We start from the raw sequence: 19,628 nt of genomic DNA, 5'->3' as shown, positions 1-19,628 counted from the left end.
TACACTGCCATGTTGCTACAGTAGCCCAGACCGGACAAATCAAATACTGTCTCTAGAGAGGGCTTTTCATGTTTTTCGCAAGCCACTGTAGGCTCTCCTACATGAAATTGTTTCCACATCCTGTACGCTACCTTTTACCAACAAGCCAACATGCAAAGCATTGAATTTGATTAATGCAAAAATGATTGTTGTGCCTAGTTGTCAGTGATGACGTAAAATATCGACGATTCACAAGTGTTCAAAATCTCAATATATTGTGCATTATAGAGTAGAGCTTCCATGATTAATTGATTCGTTCTGAACTATTAAATTCATCACCAACTGTTTTGTTGATTGATTAATTGTTTTGAGTTTTTTTTTTTTAATGTCCAAATTCTCTGATTCTAGCATCTCAAATGTAAATATTTTCTTTGATGACTGTAAACTGAATATCTTTGGGTTGTGGACTATTAGTTGGGACAAAACAAGACATTGGAGGACATCACCTTTTGGAAAACAGCGATCCACATTTTTCCCCATTTTCTGGACCAAACAACGAATTGATTAATCGAGAAACTAATCAACAGATAATGAAAATAATTGTGAGTTGCAGCCCTATTATAGAGAAAGGGTCTCAAACTCAGATTATGTGGGGGTCACTGCCGATCGTAGGGATTTAGGGGACCTATTGAACACTCTGTTATCAAAAAAATAAATAAATAGGCCAAATGTTTATGTTGACAGGTTGATCAGTTAGCTGCAGCCTAAATGTGAAAAGCTGTTTTTTATGCTCCAAATTAGCAGTTAACCCTTTCATTACATAAGGAACAGCAAATGATTGAACAAAAGGGAGATTTTAGACATAGCTTACATCTTCTCATGTCTTTTTTAATGATTTGAAAAATCAAATTCAATTAGAAAAATAATAAAATGTATGGTGAAGATGAAATAATGATAGATCAGATGAGGCCTGTTGATGGGATTGCAGTTTCAGGGTTTGCAGTGGTTGTGTAGGTGGTGTCGTGGGAGAAACCTGCTTCATATAAAGTATTAAAAAAAAAGAAAAAATCAGTGTAACCCACACGAAGCTGTGTCAGCTGACACGATGGTGAACTCAGATACGACAGCAGCGGACTCATGGAGACAGTTGCCACGGAGACCGAGCGCACGTCATCCTGTAGCGGTTGCCATGGTCCTCCTGACGTCAAAGCCCCTCGCAAGATGCTTAGGAAACCCCCTGGCGCAGTCGCTATGGATACTGGCGGGGGGAGGGGTGGGGTTTAGAGGAAGCGGAAGTGTCAGAGCAGGCGGAAGTGGTACTGCCCTGAATACCCTGAGCAGCGAGCGGAGGACGGCTTGATAAACTCCCATCGTTCAGAGAATAAAATCGGGATTCCTAGTACGCTCTAAATGTGAGTTTACCTGCATATCACTCGATTATTGTCTTATATAAAGGTTAAGGAGAGTCTTTCGGGGGTAAGATCAGCCCCAGCAGTGGCCCCATTCCCTGCCTCTGCGGCGGAAGGTGCCTATTGTGGTTTGGGGCTCGGTGCGAGGATTTAGGCCGGGACTTGCGGCCAAAATAGCGAGAAATACCCCACAAAACACCTGGCGTGAGGTCGCCCGTGTTCTTTGTGCTGTCGAGTTTTTTACAGGTCGCTCTTTTTTTTTGAAGGCCCAGATTTCGGTCGATGCCACGCGCGGTGCGCCGGAGCCCGTGTGTGTGTATGTGTGTGTGTATGTGTGTGTAGGGGAGGGAGGGAGAAGCAGTACCCGAGTTTGGCCATTTTGACAGCTTAGCAGCCCCGAGACATTTTAGCATTCAGTGCTAGCGTACGTTACACGGGCACGGATGATAACGTAAAGCTATTAACCACACACCCGACATATCTGGCTTCATTAGATGCAGAATAGACACCAGACAAAGCAGCGTGATTTTCGATTATGTGTTTAGTGTGATGTCTTTAGCCGAGCTCCGTCATGGCGTAGTGAGACGACATGGAAGCTAACACACCCTCCCTGTTTCCCGGGAGTTTCCCCCTCAAAGGCGATTTCACTTTTTAAAAAGGGTTTTTTTTCTTTCGATTTCATATAACTGTTAGGAGACGGAACAGACACCATATTTAACCCCCTTTGTAATAGCTATTTCAGCGTACAGTGTGTCGGTGTCGGCTTATATTGTATCTCCAATCCAGATTGAACTGGGTCAGGTCCCGTTAGCAGCTAAGCTAACGGTTGCAGCCAACGGCCGTGCTGTGACGTGAGGTTAGCATGCTAGCTAGGCGGTAATCTGTCTCTCCATCTTAAAATTCCGCAGGGGGATGCGACAAGGAGGGCGTAGCTGCTAGCAGGCCGACTAAGCAACCTATGTTTCATAGTCTTGGCCTGGAGGGCTGTTTTAAACGTTATATCGTTTGCTTTTTGAATTTTTTAGTTTTTAAGCTGTTCGTTGTTTCTCGGTCTGCCGTTGAACACGGTGTTCCTCATTTTCGGTGCGCATAATAAGCCTGTTAACCTTAATAGTCAGCTAGGTGGTTGAGTAATAGCTCTGCTACTGTTGAGTGTGTTGGTGGCGAGCCAAATGATTGTAGCTGATCGAAGAGGCCAAGTTGGACAGATTTTAATCGATGTGTGGGTCGTTAAACAACGCTTCATTAATGCGCCTGCAACCGTGATAAGCGACGTTTTACTCGATGCTAAATGGTAGCTTGAGGATGCTAAATTGAAACATGTTAGCCTAGGAAGGCATAACACGATTGTCGAAATGACAGCAATGTGTGAATGCCACATGTAAGGACTCACTTTCTATTCGAGTTAACTGTAAACCTCACTGTTAACCTGGTATTTACACTGTACATATGTTCCCATCTGTGCGTATTTAATGGCCTATCAAATTAATTGTAAAAAATACTGCTTAGCCCATTTAATTTTATTGTATCGGAGTAATAAAATCCATAAAGCTAAAGACACCGTTTTCAGAATCATTAAGTATAACTGCCCTTTCATGGGCTATGTGTTTCCACTATCTTGTCTATTGTCATGTATGATTATCATTCTGGAAAGACTGTAGTAAATACCCTTTTTTAAAAGTAAGACACATCAGGTGCATTTCGGCAAGGGCGTGTTAATCCCGTCATACCTATACTTTACAATGTCCTAAAATGATGAAACGTGTGATTTGAAAGGTGCCGCTGACAGATAAAACCCCTCAGCCCTCACAGATAAAAGAACAGAAACCGTCTGTGTTTTAGGGCTGAGACTAACGATTATTTTCATTATTGATTAACTTTATAAATAGTTTGGTCTCTAAATTTGCATAAAATAGTCTGTCAGTTTGAAAACCCATGAAAAAAAAACACATTTCCCATAATCATCATTATAATTGTATTTTCACAAGTTTTAATTTAAGTATGGGTGTGTGTGAGTAATGTAATATGATTAAAAAGGTGTTGCTCCTTCAAATCAAGAACTGAAGCTGAGCAAGTGATGTAAATGTTGAGCTTTCGGTCAATATGAAACAAACACATTTCCCTCATGTCAACCACAACACAACACTGGTGAATTTAGATCAATCTCAGGTTTTTTTCTCAATGAGTGTCCTGATAACAGAGGAAATGGGTACGTGAATTTATAATGACCCTATACGCTAATGGTTTTACCATTTTGTTTTTTGGTAAACTAATGGAACTGCACTCAATATCAGCAGATAATTGATTTCTCGATCCATCCCTTGAATCAGCACTGAAAATGTGCTGTTGGTGCGCTCCCAGCTGAGAGGCTATTAAATACTCTGCAGACCATAGGAAGTGCATAAGAGTGTCAGCAGCATCACAACTTAGCTAATCCGCATTGCTCATCATCATGTTTTCATTTACGTCTGCGGTCATGCTGTTGCTTGACATTCCAACATAGAGTAGTCCAATATTAAAATAATTAGCATAACTAACATTGAGAAGTGTAGGCGACACTCAGTACTAACACAAGTAATAATCTGTAGCATTTTTTATTATTGAAGCATTGAGAAATGTTTAGGGCTGTGACTAACAATTATTTTCAGTATTGATCAATCTATTGATTTTCTTGATTAATCAATTAGTTGTTTGGTCCAAAAATGTCAGAAAATGGGGAAAATGTCGATCACTGGTTCCCAGAGCCCCAAGGTGACGTCTTCAAATGTCTTGTGTTGTTCACAGCAGTCCACAAGATATTGCGTTTACTGTTACTGAAGACTAAAGAAACCAGAAAAGATTTTTTTTTCTTTAGAAAATTCTCAAAACGATTAATTATCAAATACATATGGTATTGTTTGGTGAAATCCTTTTTAAAGAAATCTTAATGTTTTTTTTAACAACTTTTTCTCAAGCTCCCATAAAGAAAATGTATATTTTTCACAGTACAGATTTTATGTCACTACCCTCATATTATGTAATCGATCAATCTGAATAGTCTTATCAGTCAGATTTTAAAGAAGAAAAGCTGACAGTTCAACTTAAAATAGCTGAGAAATCAATTAAGTTAGTAAGATTAAGATAAAAAGGTTACAGAGGTTATAGGAAATATACAAATGGCAGTGGTTAAAAAAAATTTAAGAACAGATGCCATATATAATGGATATAATACTGAAAGACAAGATCTTTTGTCACACACATAAAGGACAATGTATCAAAATGAAAATATATAATTGTAGTTAAATATTTTTATGAGCATAGATGGCCTATAGCTATACCATTTTGAGTATAGTGATACTGTTTGGTCAAAATACATTAGCGCCGTTTTAATATGGTGCCTATAAAAAGTATTCAAACCCTTGGGCTTTTTTTTTCAAGTTTTATTTTCTAATATGGAATTATACTTGATGTAACGTTCCCAGCATTGATCATGGGGGCAAATGTACTTAATTTATGTACAAATTAAAGTATAAGTCAAAGTATAATGGGGATTATTTATTATTTCAAGGTGTGACATTGGCCTGCTCATTGATTTCCAGTACTGCACCTGATGGCCCAATACAATCAGGCATATTAAAGTGTTACCACGGTATAAACAGTAGTAGTGAAACAATTCTCCAAATCCACAGTTCGGTTCAGACCTCGATTTTGAGCCACAGTTCGGTTCATTTGGTTTTTGGAGGGGTGAATAAGGAAAAATGGGAAATTCTGGGTTTTATTAAATCAACTGCAATTTGAAATATCAAGAACACCAAAGAACACTATGGATGTAGATTAACTTTATAAATTAACTTCACATTGATTAACTAAGTAAAGATAATTACTGTATTTCCTCTTAATAGTGGCCGGGGCCTTTATTTACATGAACTGCAGACGGTACCAGGCCTTTATTGGAAGCAGGCTTACACAGAGGCCTTTATTTCTAATTCCCTCTGTTTAATAAGATATGATATTTGCTCATATTATAGTACGAAACCTCCTTGTTTTCTGATATGCTTCCTTTTGCTCTGTTAATTTTTTGTTACTTCATTAGCGGTGATTACGATAACCAGCACCATAGACTGCCGCTGGCCGAGGCAGCTAACTTCCAGTTAGCCCTCTGGAAACCTGAATGAGGATAAAATCATTTAAGCGTGCCGCTCTTCTAGACTTTCCAAATGTTATCAGATCGAATAGATAAAATTCTGCTAGTGCATATTGCATATTGCACTAGCAGGGGTTATGAGTTGCTTGGCTTGAAATAGAAGACGGAAACGCGTTTCGATACGGTGGATGTTTGTGTAATGGTTTCGGTCTCAGTTTCAGAACTGTTCCACACCCCTAATAAACAGTATCGCAAATTCACGTGGCTGACAAATTTCTATAGTCTCAGTACATATTGTCATATTCTCCAACCCTAGTGTGAGTTTAGTTAAACCTAAGGCCAATGATTGATCTATCAATAATAACCAGTAGCTCACAACAATGAAATTTACAAAGCGATGAATATAATTCTGCACGCTGATCTGACGCTATGAATTGAATGGAAGATAACATCAAAGCAACATTGGAACAACCATTTCTCAACGTCATAAGTACTTAGTAATGTGTAACACACCACCACTCAGCGGGTAGGCGTGTTAGTTACTACGGATGCCTCAGTGCCATCTAGTGGTCTTATAGAATATAAGTTTTAAAAAAAACCTATAACTGTCTGAAAATGGCAAATTGAATTAAATATACATAATACCAGTCCTACTTTTATGTCAAATAAACCTGTATCCAACCCCAGCCTACATCATGAACACAAAGAAACGAGTTATTTGAAGAATTAATCAAGGGATAGATGCATAAAATTCTCCAAGGCCCCAAATATCAATTAGATCAATTATTACAAAAAACAGTTGGAAAACATATAGCACAGCTGCCCTCAGAATGCTTCTCACCGTCCATGTGAGCAGAGCACTAGTGAAGGAGGCCACCAGGGAACTACGGCAGCTCAGATAGAGATGAAGGAAGAGTCTATGGACTGACGATAAAATGCCACACATCGCTCATCATCATGAAGCCTGGTTGTGGCATGAAGTGGGAATGCTGCATAACAATGAATTCAGTAACTCAGAATTCCTGGAATAAAACCTACAATCGTTTAGAGAACTGTGAGTTAGGGTATTTATTTTCCAGCGAGGGAACAACTCAAAAAGCCAAATCCACACAGTAATGGTTTAAACCAAATATGAATGTCCTGGAGTGGTTGTGTTATACCTCAGTCCAGTCAAGAATTTATGGCAGGACTTGACAATTGCTGTTCACCCAAAGTCCACATGAAACATGGCAGAGCTTACAGCAGTGTTGCAAAGAAGAATAATGGAAAGAATTGCAGTGTCCAATAGAGCTGCAACGATTAGTCGATTAATCAGTTGGTCAATCAACAGAAAATCAATTAATCAAGCCTCTAAAATGTGGTGATTTTTTTTTTACTTTTCAGTGTCATACATGATAGTAAATTGAGTATTGTTGGGTTTTGGACTACTGTTCAAACAAAATAAGATGTTTACAGACATAAACTTGGACTCTTGGAAATTACAATGTTTATTATAACGTTTTTCTCTATTTTATAGACAAAACAATCAATAAATCAAGAAAATAATCAGGAGATGAAACGATATAATGAAAATAATCATTAGTTGCAGCCTCAGATACTGTACTAACTGCTAAAGGTGCTATTACTAAATGTTAATTTGAAGGCGTTGAATACTTATGGAATCAATAAAAATATGAAATCTAATCACATCTGCAATGATTTAATTGTAAAACCATGAAGTTTAAAGTAACCGTGACATTTATTCATTAGATCAAGACTTTCCAGTAAATTATTCTGATCAGATTGGAGACACAATTCATTGGAACATTTCTATTTAAATCTAAACTCAGTTACTAAAAAACCCTGAAAATTCAAATACATAAAAACCTTTGGTTGGAAACCCAGATGTAATTGATACATGAAAAAGAAAGCTGGAACTTGAATCCATAAAATCGTAATCCTTCCTTGTCGTGCTGTGTATCATAAAACTATTTTGCCGCTGTAAGGAAACCCCATCCTCATCACCTCCTTCTGCGAGGAGATCAGAGGTTAGGTAGGCCTCAAAGATACTTGAATACAACAAGGTGGTGGTTGAATTTCCCTCTGATGGGTTAACGGTGGTCACCAGTATCCAAACTGGAAAGTTGTCAAAGTCGTTAGTATGCAGATGTGAAGCTGAAGACGGTTTCAGACGTATCAACTTACTTAAATGTAGAGATTTACATGTTCAAATGAATTAAACATGCAAATGCGGACATGGTTAAAGTGCACGGTGGAGAGTTTCTAGTGTGATGTAGATATAGAGGATATAGAGGAGATGGAGGCGAGGCTGTGGCCTACTTAGACCTACAGATTCATCTGGAGAGCAGAAAGCCCTCGGGGCTGAAATAACTGCAAGCAGCCATTTTATTGGAATCGAAAGGGTTTTTGACCTTTTTGTAAAGTGCTGTTATTTCTTTGCTGTTATAATTTATTGTGATATTGGGATTCGATCAATACCTCTTTGCTTTTTCTTTTCCAAACCAGTGCCCGTGGTTTGATTATATGTTTCACCTTTTTAAAAAGTCACTCAGAAGCCCAGCAGATGGAATAAAAGGTCACAATGTTGAATTGATACCAAACACAACTTGAGTGCGGATGATGCGTTGTGATATTTTTAAGGATTTAATTAAAGGCAATGACTTATCTGAGAAGGTTACATAAACGAGGTTTAATTTTATTATCTTAATGAGACACCCTCCCCTCAATATTTGTCACTCTGTCCCGCTCTCCACCATGCTTTACATAATATCTCGCACACCAATATTACCCGTCTGTGCTCAAGTCCAAACACTCAACTCTTGTTTTTTTTTCTGTTCTCCTCCCTGCAGCCTTAAGATGGATAAGAACGATCTGGTGCAGAAAGCCAAGCTGGCAGAGCAGGCCGAGCGCTACGACGACATGGCGGCTGCCATGAAGGCCGTGACAGAGCAGGGCCTGGAGCTCAGCAACGAGGAGCGCAACCTGCTCTCTGTCGCCTACAAGAACGTGGTATGGCATCCGTCTAACGGCTCAAATATTTCCCCCTCCTACAGGGACGGATCAGGGCAGAACGCCACAGATTTGGTTCGAGTCACAACGTAGAACTCTTGATAGTTTGACTGAAAATAGACAATGACTTTTGAAGTTAGACTTTTTAAATCAATGGTTGAATTACTCTGTTTTACAGGTAAACAAAAGAGGCAGCATGAATGCAAACGAGGTCTATTGAAACACAAACTAAAACAAACAGAAGCAGATTCACAGGAACTCCTTCATGCTTTACAATCCTTTACCACGACTTAATGACCAAACACTGGAGCAAAGGGCAGTTCGCCTTTTCCCTAATTTCTGTAGGAAATTCAGAGAAACTGAAGTTCTAGGTACGTTGGGAGATCTCTCTGTCTGAGCTGCTTGTTGTCAAAACAAACGTCTTTCTGGGAAATTAACTATTGACCTAAAAAACAGACAGAAAAAAAGCCCTCCGGTGGTCAGAGTCATGTGAAATGTTCATTCTGTGGTGCTCCATAGAATTAAACTGATATGGTGATCCATTTTTCAGCTCCTACTATAAGTATTATCACAGCCTGGTATCGCCAAATGTTATTCACATAATAAACGGCTGTGGCGCATTTCAAGATGATTTTACTCCCATGGTAGCAAGGAATATGTCTCCCAAGTTATGGCCTCTGTGCTTTCTCGAATGACTGCCAAATTTTTTCTAAGGAAACCTGTACTGTAGGGACTTGGGGGGGCAGGGGGAGGAGGGGGGGGGGGCAGGACATCATGTGCAGGCTGCAGCACCGGACTGCACACTGTGTAGCTTATCCTATCTCGGCTCATCACTTACTAAAATGCCATTTATATAGGCAGGAGTTGTACCGTACTCCTCAGTATTAGCGCTATTACAGGATGCACAGATAACAATCTGCTTACCCCTGCTGTTGTATATTTATAGCGTTTACAGTCAACGTTAAAATGTTTGCATTCGGTCCGAGGGAAAAGCTGCCTTATATAATACGTAGCCTGTGACTGGCTGCCGTGATTTGCTGTGCTTTTTGTTTTTCATGAAGATTTTATACTCTTAACTTTGAAGCACAAATTATGTAAGAACAGCCTCAGGTTCTCAGCACTGCTGCTCTGTTTATTATTGAGGTTTAGTTGATTTTTTTTTTTTTTTTATAAAGCTTGCCAGCTTTGAGTACCACTCAGTACTTTTTTTTTTTTGTTTCATCTTTCAATACCAGCTGCATCCAGGAGAATAGTATCATCACTCTGTGGGTATGTTTAGTTAGGAAATAGGGAACTCCATAAGCTACACTTACTGTATCTCATATATTTTTTGTTTTATATTTAAATATTAGCTTTTCATTATTTAATTGTTAACATTTTAGCAATATCAGGTTTTTTATGCTATTATAAAGACAAGGAAGCGGCCATATTTCCTTCAAATACTTAATTAGTTTTGTTAAACTGTCTGAAAATCATCCTGTTGCTCATTTAAAACATATGCAGTAAAATAACATTGTCCAAACTCATGTTTACTCTTATCACTAAGTGTTTATCAATTCAGCTGTGTTTATTTAGTCATGTCATATTGTTTTTTTTTAATGTCAGTTTTTTGGTTGTTGTTGTTGTCGCCTTTAGGTGGGGGCCCGTCGTTCATCCTGGCGCGTCATCTCCAGCATCGAGCAGAAGACGGAGGGGAACGAGAAGAAACAGCAGATGGCTCGCGATTACCGTGTGAAGATCGAGTCCGAACTCCAAGAAATCTGCCACGACGTGCTGGTACGGAGAGAGAGAGAGAGGGGAGATGGGGAAAGGGCAGGCGCAGATGAGTGGGGGTGTGAAGATGGAGAGAGAGGGAGGAGGGAGGGAGAGAGAGAGAAAGCACAAGATGGGTTGTGATGTTGAGCGGGAGGAAGGGGACAGAAGGTATAAGGGGGTGGGGGTGGGCAGCGGAGAAAAAGATGGAAGAAAGCACAGTGGAGCCGATCCCTCCTGGCTGAGGAAAGAATAACAGTCACATGGTGTTACTCGTGGAGACGGTAATAATGTCGCTAGCAGCGACACTAGAAGCTGTTGAAAGATTCATCAAACAAAGCTTTAATTTTCCTCTCGGTTTTCCTCCTCGCTACCACGTCTTTGCTTTATTCTTTTGTATTTACTCTCCGCTCGACTGGAAAGGCGACGCAAGTCATGTGATACTGTGTGGAGAGGTGGGGGGGGAGGTGAACTGTGTGGTTGTAGATTCAGAAATGTATTGAAGACATGAGGTGTTTGTAAATGTTTATATTTTACAAACCCGACGTTTCTTATTCTTGTTTTTGAAGCGGTCTCTGTCAGCTGGGGCCTGAGCAGGTGTGCAAACCGAAAACAGCGACGCATTAAAAAAAAAACACACACACACAGAGTCGCATCGGTGCGGGTGTGTTGATACAGGTACGGGCGAGATGATGAAATATGATCCAGGATTTCATGTTTGAGTAAAACATCTGTGAGTTTGAAGGCTAATTAGATGACAAAACACTGCCGAGCGGCGGTGTATATAACAACATGAGACAGGATGTTACAGCTGTGCAAAGTTATTACAGAAACAAAATATTAGTTTTGCGTCGCGCCGGTTTTTGATGTAAACACTGATATCGCCAAAGTACCTGGAATGTGCCTGCATTTGATTGGTCGACGAACCGTGTTGCCAGATGATGTCGAGCTCGGTTCAAACATTCTGCTGGAGAATCACATTGAAAAGAGGAAGCTGTGATTTTTTTGATACGGCGCTGCTGTCATACGGTCTCTTTCTGTTAGTTTTGGTGTATGAGAGTCAGCGTGATGTCATCCGGCACCACACTGCATCGGCCAATTACATCCAAGCAAGTGTCTGTTCTAGGTAGGTTACTTTTTTGATATAAACAAGATAATTTGACAGTTTCGTAAATGTCACAACAAAGGATGAAATGATGATGATGATTTACAAAGCCTAGGATAAGGTTGTGTGTTAGGGTGTGTGTCTGGTGTCCAGTGTGGACATTGATGGTCTTTCATGTGCTGCTTTAACACTGCAGACGTGCTGTTACAGCTGTAGCTTCTGGTAGAAAGGGAAGTACAATGAGGACAAATGCAGTGACTTGTTGTTGAGAAGCAGGAAAGAGATGGTGGTCAGTTTGATTGTTCTGTGATGTAAGTTCAATCTTAAGCAATCCAAAAATACCGAACCCTCACCTGTTAGTTATGGTCAGCCGAACAATGGATGCAGCTTAAGTAAAGCTCAGTAATTGTGCCTGAACCTAGTGAGACCTCAAAGACTCGAGCTAGAACCAGTTTCACTCAGCTGCTCAAAGATGCTTTAGAAAAAAACAAACATAATAAACATTTCAGGCCTTGAATATGATTTCAGCCTCAAACAGCCCCCCCCCCCCCCCCAAACACTGCCAGGTCCTGACTAGGTTAGATCAGAAATTCCTCAAGGTCAGACCAGACTCAAATTTGTAGCGCCTGAGCAGACTTCTAATAATATCTTCAAGGTCAAACTGGAAGCCTCTGCAGTGATGTGGTGCTGTAGGAATGAAGGGAGGGAAGGACGGACGGGTGGAGACATGCTGTCCTTAAAGCAGCAGGAAGCTCGGAGAGGGAAAAAGCTCCGATGCATCCACGGCACAAAAAAATGTCAGCGACCTTGACCTAGAAGAGCTTACCAATTGATCAGACTGGGTTTTCCCCCCCCAATATGTGTTATATTTGTTCTGCATTACAATGAGGGAGAAACCATTTATAGATGTTTTTCTCTGTTATGCACAAAGAGTTTCATCATACAGCTGAAAATTACAGCAGTCAAATTGAGGTGCTGTCATAGAAAGTAGTCTGATTTCATAATGCCTGTCATAGTTAACTGACCTGCCATTGGCTGGATTAGGTCTACTACAAACTGGATATTATGGCAACCAGGATGGGTGCGAAACTGCTAGAACATGCCACAACCTGGCAGTGAGGAGCAGCAGCGAGAGCGGTTGTTAGCCACTGCAGACTTCTGACTGCCGGCTATGTGGACACTATAAAAGTAGAAGAAATAGAGACACTGAATCAGTTTGACAATTTTAGTTATTTCCTTGTTAGTCACAAGATAAATTTGGTCGGGTGTGGGTGGCAAATAGGAGCGGATGATTCTTCAAATTCTCAAGAAGTGTTTATAATTTTATCTTGTGACGTATATCCTAATATGGTACATTTAATGGAAATTCAATGGAAAAACTGCTAACTGAAAATGGATTTTTTTTGTCTAATCCTGTAAATTAAACACAAATTATTTCATTGCATCAATGCAAAAATCATAAAATTCCAATATTGGCACAAGTCAGTCTTGCACATTGATTTATAACATCTACAGTGATCTATCTAATACAGTGGTTTCTAACCTGGGGGTCGTGACCCTTGTAAGGGTCCCAAATTAAATCTGGGGGGGGGGGGCACAAAATAACAAAGCAAGGAGGGAAAAACATTTTTTTAACATAAAATTGTGATTATTTTTCTGCCTTTTCCCTAATTTTTTACTTTTTACCTTTACCTTCAGGTAAGATTGAGTATATTATCAGTTTGATTAACATAATAAAAACACCAATCACAGGTTTTCACAGTCTTGTATTTAATCTTAATAACAAATAGTAATAGGTTGTAGAAACAGTTTATTGTAGTTGTTTTCTTTTAGGGGAGATCACTTTTCCTTTTTCCCGCAGTGTTTTAAAACAATCATTTCTCCAGCTGTCTAGTGACACAAGGTGAAACAAGCACATAAGCAGCTTTTTTTCACCAATAATCTGCTGCTCTGTTGGTCAGCCACACTGTAAGAGTTCATTTACAGTTGATGAATTTGCACTTAATCTTAATCCGGTGATTCCAGCCTGGCCCAGTGTGTCTACATGACATATTCCCAGGCCAGGTTACTGGAGTCACCAGATTAAAAACAGACTTCTCAGTGGTTAAAAGGTCTAAATGTAATCACTGAAACAAAGCCGGTCTCAGTGAGGAGATGCTCCGGGGGTAAATCAGCCCTGATCACATGATCTGGGTAAAAGCGATCAGATGAGGACAGCGGCGGCGGCGGTAGGAACAAGAATGACACACACACGCTGTGAGTTAGTGACACCCCACCGGCAAACTCGACTCGTTTTTACTTTTCATGAAGAACACACGTTAATCAGCTGGGTGAGGGCAGCGAGGGTATGTTAACTGTAAGAACTCTTTATTTCTGTCGGCTCTATTTATACAGCACACGGCGGCAAACTGTCATAAATCAGCATTTATTTTATTTTATTCATGCGCTGACACAACGGTGAAAGATGATACTACTCATGAGCAATTAGCAGTAATTTAACAGTTTGGGTCTAATTGAAAGGATGTGACAGTGTTTTAGTCCCAGTATAAAAGCAGAATGATGAAAGCCAGGCTGGCGACTTCATAAGATCATGATCTAAAATTTCACACTGAGCCAGATCAGATTTTGATCATCGAGTTACAGCTGTTTTCCTTTCATCATGAGGCTTTTTGTTGCCTCGTTTGAACTGCTGAACTGTGGTCGGAGGCCTCCGGTTTGAAGCTAAATCAGCTCAGCTAGTGACTGTTACAAGAGACGCCGATCACTATGATACACCCTGAACTCCTCCGCTAACTTCTCTGAACTGCATGACTATGAATCTGACAGCTCATCGTTAGCTACTCATGACTGCTCGGCTCCCAGTGTCGCACGCGTACGTAGCACTGACTATGCTAGTTACACTGAGTGATTACAGTCCGTCCGTGTAGCCACGCCCTCCAGGTCGTCACTCACAAGGAGGCCTCGGTGCCACGCCTCTTCCTCTTCCTGCTCTCCACTCTTCTGTTGCATTTTTAAAATTGGCTGGAAGGGAGGGATCTAAGAAAGCATGTACTCAAACAAGAATAACCTCTTTAGGTTTTGGTTGTTGCTCTTTAGCCGGTGAGGTTTGGCAATGTGTTGGACACAAGTTTGGTTTAAAAATAAAAAAAATTACCTAAATCTCTCTATTTTCATAGACAAAAAGGAGGCAAAATATTATAGATTGGTTTTTTTTCTTTTTCTAAATTACAATCTAAATACATCACTCATCAGTGAAGGCTGGCGTATAAACAGACAATGCATGACACAGTTGTAGGAATATAAAATGTGTCTTCAAAGCATTTAGAATTGCCGACAAACACGACTTCAAAACGTCCTTATCTGCTTATATTATAGTGTGTGATAAAGCATTTATTAGTTTATATACTGCTCATGTATAAGTGGACTTACAGTGTACAGTACAGGTATGAAGGTTGATCTCAGGTTCATTGTGCAGCGTTTTGGTGTCTAACAAGCCTTCAGATTCACCGATCTGTTACTCACACTGAATTTCCTGGATCGTATTTCACGTCTCGCCGCTACATGAAGCAACACGTCTCCGCCAGCGCAGCCCCCCCCCACCCCCCCCCACCCCGCATTGTTTAACACAGGCCCGCTTACAGTAACCATCTGTAGTGGAGTTGTGAATGTACTCGTCCGCTGACAGGTTTCTTTGTGTGGTCCTCTGGTATAAATACAGAATCTGCTGTCCCTGTTTCACGTTTTCTGTTTATAAACCCTCTTCTGGTCTTCTGTCTGTTTCAGAATCTGCTCGACAAATTCCTCATTCCCAATGCATCTCAGGCGGAGAGCAAGGTGTTCTACCTCAAAATGAAAGGAGACTACTTCAGATACCTGTCAGAGGTGGCTTCTGGGGACTCAAAGAAGGGTGAGTGTCTGAGTTTGAGTCACTCCAAAACGTCTAATCGTTGTGATCGGGTACAGAAGCAAGGTGTTTTTTTAAAGGAGGAGCAGGTAGATATAGATACAGTATTTATCAGTATATTGATGTGTTCAAGTTGAGTTGAATTACTGCTAGAGGACAGAACAGGGTGATGTTTATTGACTCAGACGGGGGCTTGAACCCAGTTAAAAGGTAGACCACTCAGTGTGCCACTCGGCTTATCAAAGCCCAACCAGAGTGTCTTTTTATTGCTCAAACAAAAGTCACTTTGTGTTGCTCAGAGTAAATATTCCTTTTGTATTAAACAGAACTTGCTTTTTTATTGCTCGCAGTAAAGAGTCTGTTTTATTGCTGTAAGAAGAGCTAGAAGCTCCTGTTAATTAGTGATCCACTGATATCACAGCCTGAACCAACCGTCACCAGCGGTAGACAATACTCAAAAATACCATGAGAATCAGAGTGATGTCAGAGAGTGAAAGAGGAGGGTTAGAGGACACATGAAGCATCAGGTGACCAGAGATGACGTCAAATGTCCAAAGTCCAGATATTCAGTTTTCTGTCATGTGTAATGGAGAAAAGTTTCATATCCTCACACTTGAGAAGCTGAAACCAACAAATATTTGGCATTTTTGCTTTAAAAAATAAATCAAAGAATTATTTGATTATCCAAATAATTGCTGATTCAATTTTTGATAATCGACTCATCGTTGCAGCTCTACTGCAAAATAAAAACATTTGAAAGTGTTAGCATGCTGTTGTTAGCATTTAGCCCAAAGCACTGCTGCGCCCAAGTAGCCTCACATAGCTCCAAGCTCAGCTGTAAGTTGTTGGTTCCTGCTGTCAGAGACCAGCGTCCGCTGCAGGTTACAGTAAACGGCGACGGTCTCCGTGCACAGTTTGTTGGTGTACGATGTGTCACAGAGGATCACAGTGTGACCGTTGCGGTTGTGTTTTTTGCTGCGCAGACACGGTGGAGAACTCTCAGCAGGCCTACCAGCAGGCCTTCGACATCAGCAAGAAGGACATGCAGCCAACACACCCCATCCGGCTGGGCCTGGCCCTCAACTTCTCCGTCTTCTACTACGAAATCCTCAACTCGCCCGAGCAGGCCTGCTCTCTGGCCAAGCAGGTGGGTGCACACGCAAACACTTTGTTTTATTCATGTAAGAGCTCTGAATTTTGGATGTTTTACGGTAATACAGGTTACAGACAGGTGGCCCCGCCTCTCTGCAGTCAGACAGTAAAGATGGAGCAGAGTCTCGCCAGACGCTGAGCTCCTGCTCCTGGCAGACTTGCAGACATGTGACGGCTGCTAACTGGACATGATTGTCAGACATCAACACTGCAAGGCTTATGGTTAATTTGAAATAGCTCATATGTCTCTTAATGTAAAAGTGGATTATTGCACTACCTGACAACCAGTTAATCGAACAAAAAGGCAACTACATGTTACGGATCACATGCGTCACTCTGATGTAAACGTCATAGAAGTGGACTCATTAACTGAAGCAAACCTGATCTGTGTGTATTTACAGAAAGATTCACTCTGACTAACGTCTCTGTTTCTCCCCGCAGGCTTTCGATGAGGCGATCGCCGAGCTCGACACCTTGAACGAGGACTCTTACAAAGACAGCACGCTGATCATGCAGCTACTAAGGGACAACCTCACTGTGAGTATGACGCACCAAAAAAAAAATACCATCTGTATTTGCTGTCTTCTATCTTAAAGTTGCGCCCACATCAGATACTGAACAACAACAGTACTGTATGAATTTAATAAACCCTTCCGGCATTGGATTGTTTTTAATGCAGGAACTACTTCATTTTTCTTCAGCGTTTATCAGCTTTAACAACGGCCACAAAACAAATGAAGTAGTAAATATTTGTCGACGTTATCTTATGTCCACTGGTTGTGTTGACAGAAATGAACCAGAAGGATCCACACCCAGTACACCCAGTGTACCCAGCGTATTCATGTTTTCTTTTTACAAACGTCACAAGCCGGAGTAACTCTGCCGTATTTACATATCAAACCGCACGCTGCAGAGCAGAGAACAGAGTTAAACTATTTTGTTTTCCTAATGATGGTGAGATAACGTTAAACCAAGTCACCAAGACATACAGGGAAGTTAAAAAGCCAATCTCTACTGCCATAGTAGCAGAAAAATAGACCAGAATGCATTGCAGCCACCAGACCAGACAAGAGAAGTTAGACTGATAAGGATCTAAGCTGCCATCTTCCATCGGCTCTAATATCTGCCTGCTAGTCAGCTACTGTGCCTGCATTTTTATTTTTATTTTAGTGTATCTAATCACTATCGGTTGTTGAGAAGCATTACGGTAAATGTAGAACGCTGCAGACGAGGAGGCACATGAAGATAAAGTGGCTGCACCAGAAATACGCTAGATTATCTGAAAAGTACCTGCCTCAGAGATGATGATGATGATGATGATGATACGGTGCAGCGTGTGAGGTTGTGGGTGGATTTTTACTGTCAAGTCTGGAAGATATTTTGCATCAAGTCTTTCTATGTAATGATCTTGATTTTTTTAATATATGTGCAAAACTGAAACTAATCCCAACATTTTGCACGGTGCAGCGCTGCAGCTTCACTGTGGAGCGCAGCACGTCTGTGTTTTATGTTACACTGCAGAAGCTAAAAAAAACAAGCACATCTTTATCACTTCAAATATATCAAGATTAGGATGAGGCTGGTAATATTTCATATTTTTATAGTCGACAAACACCATAAAAAGGCCAAAACCAACAATACATGAGTCCATCTCTCAATACTCTTGAGTTTTCTCAGCGCCGAGGCCCCATTGGTTCCTACTGAGGATGTAAATCTTTAAAAAAACACCTCAAAAAATACATCATTTCATTTTTAAAAAGGCTCAATAATCTCCCTCAAACAGCCGGTCACTGTAGTTGTTTGCAAACGTTACTCAAACAGGAGGAAGCAGCGCATTTGTCAGGGACTATTGTCAGCGGCGGATTAATACATATCCGGTGCTCTAGTGGGTATTTCCGGCAGCAAGAGGGTGTATGTAAAGTAATGTTTGTCTGTTAAACATGTCGATCATTGATGTGTTTTTAATAGTTTTTGTACGATAACGGAGCTCTATGACGCAGAAAAACTGACAATATTTGATATAAGATAAATAAATTGGTCTTTTCCTGGGATTTGTTAATAATTTATAGAATATTATCAGGTATAAATTCTCAGGAGCTTCCTGTTTCTGCTGTATTTAAAATGAAATTGTCACGTTTTTTTCACTGATATGAAGACTAAAAGATATTTTCTCTCTCTCCGCAGCTGTGGACATCAGAAAACCAGGGAGACGAGGGCGAAGCCGGCGAGGGAGAGAACTAGAGCGCACTTCACTGTTAACCCATCCCCACTCTCTTCCTCTTCCTCCTCCTCCTCCTCCTTCTATCTCTTCCTCTTTCTTCTCTTCTTCCTCTCTTCGTACACATAAACAGCCCGTTCATTCCCTTGTCCCACTTTTTCAAGCCCAGCCTCCCGACCTCCCTTCTGTATAACCAACAGCATGAATAGTACCTGACCTTCACAAACAAATATTAAAGAAAAAAAAAAAAGGAGGGGAAATAAAAAGAGAAACTACTCCATCACCCCTACGATCCCTCCTCCCTCCCTTCCTCCTCCCCCCTCCCCCCTCCCTTGTTCATGGCACTCCAAGACAGGCCAAGCAAACTAAAACCCCTGGCCGGTCTAGTCTTACAGCACGCAGGGAGGGTTTTTATCCAAAACCACAAAATTAAATTAAATGTCTTTTGGAGCCCACATCCCTGTTTTTACCCTCCTCGTTTAATCATTCTCCTCCATCTGTTCCGTTCTTCCCTCGCTCCTCTTCCCTCCTTTTTTTTCCCCCCTAACATTTCAGTACGTTCTCTCACCTTCCTCCCCTCCTCTCTCTAGCGAGTTAATGCATTTATATAGTTGTCCATCCCTTCTCTTTTTGGCTTTTCTTAGTGTACTGGCAAATGGCTGGTTTTATTCCACTTTAAACAAAACAACAAAAAGGTTATTAAACTGTCCGTTTATTTTCAACAAACACTGTGATTGCTTAGTTTTTCCTCCACCTCCGCCAACAGAATCCTTGTTTTTTTGTTTTTTTTTGATGGCAAACAAGAATATTCAAGCTGGGGGAGGGGGTTGTGTTTTTGAACAGCAGTGAAATTCTGCTGAGGTTTATACAGAAGGGTCCTCCTACAAGGCTGTATTGTGACACTGACAAATCTAAAAAAAAACAAAAAAAAACAAAAGCATTTTACCTGCTGCGTAATCAAACACTCACCGTTTTTT

At 40.7% G+C, this 19,628-nt stretch overlaps 1 protein-coding gene across 1 annotated transcript; it reads left to right on the top strand.

Moving 5' to 3' along the window:
• Window positions 1-1,283: 1,283 nt before the first annotated feature.
• ywhaba (tyrosine 3-monooxygenase/tryptophan 5-monooxygenase activation protein, beta polypeptide a) lies at window positions 1,284-19,377 on the top strand. The gene is made up of 7 exons (XM_042406151.1): window positions 1,284-1,391; window positions 8,361-8,520; window positions 10,156-10,296; window positions 15,161-15,284; window positions 16,265-16,428; window positions 16,875-16,970; window positions 18,618-19,377. Exons 2-7 carry the CDS (start codon window positions 8,368-8,370, stop codon window positions 18,672-18,674), a joined length of 735 nt encoding a protein of 244 aa, XP_042262085.1. The 5' UTR covers window positions 1,284-1,391; window positions 8,361-8,367; the 3' UTR covers window positions 18,675-19,377.
• The last annotated feature ends 251 nt before the right edge of the window (window positions 19,378-19,628 follow it).

The sequence above is a fragment of the Thunnus maccoyii genome, chromosome 3 (genome assembly GCF_910596095.1).
Source record: "Thunnus maccoyii chromosome 3, fThuMac1.1, whole genome shotgun sequence".
NCBI classification, from domain to species: domain Eukaryota; kingdom Metazoa; phylum Chordata; class Actinopteri; order Scombriformes; family Scombridae; genus Thunnus; species Thunnus maccoyii.
Note: the sequence above shows the minus strand (reverse complement) of the source record. Positions and strands in the feature narration are given on the sequence as shown.

What these genes read in the sequence shown, in the direction of transcription:
- ywhaba (XM_042406151.1), top strand. Translation starts at nt 8,368, where the DNA reads ATGGATAAGAACGATCTGGTGCAGAAAGCCAAGCTGGCAGAGCAGGCC. An exon ending in AAATCTGCCACGACGTGCTG is followed by an intron (nt 10,297 to 15,160) that starts GTACGGAGAGAG and finishes TGTCTGTTTCAG; the next exon opens with AATCTGCTCGACAAATTCCT. An exon ending in TTCTGGGGACTCAAAGAAGG is followed by an intron (nt 15,285 to 16,264) that starts GTGAGTGTCTGA and finishes TTTGCTGCGCAG; the next exon opens with ACACGGTGGAGAACTCTCAG.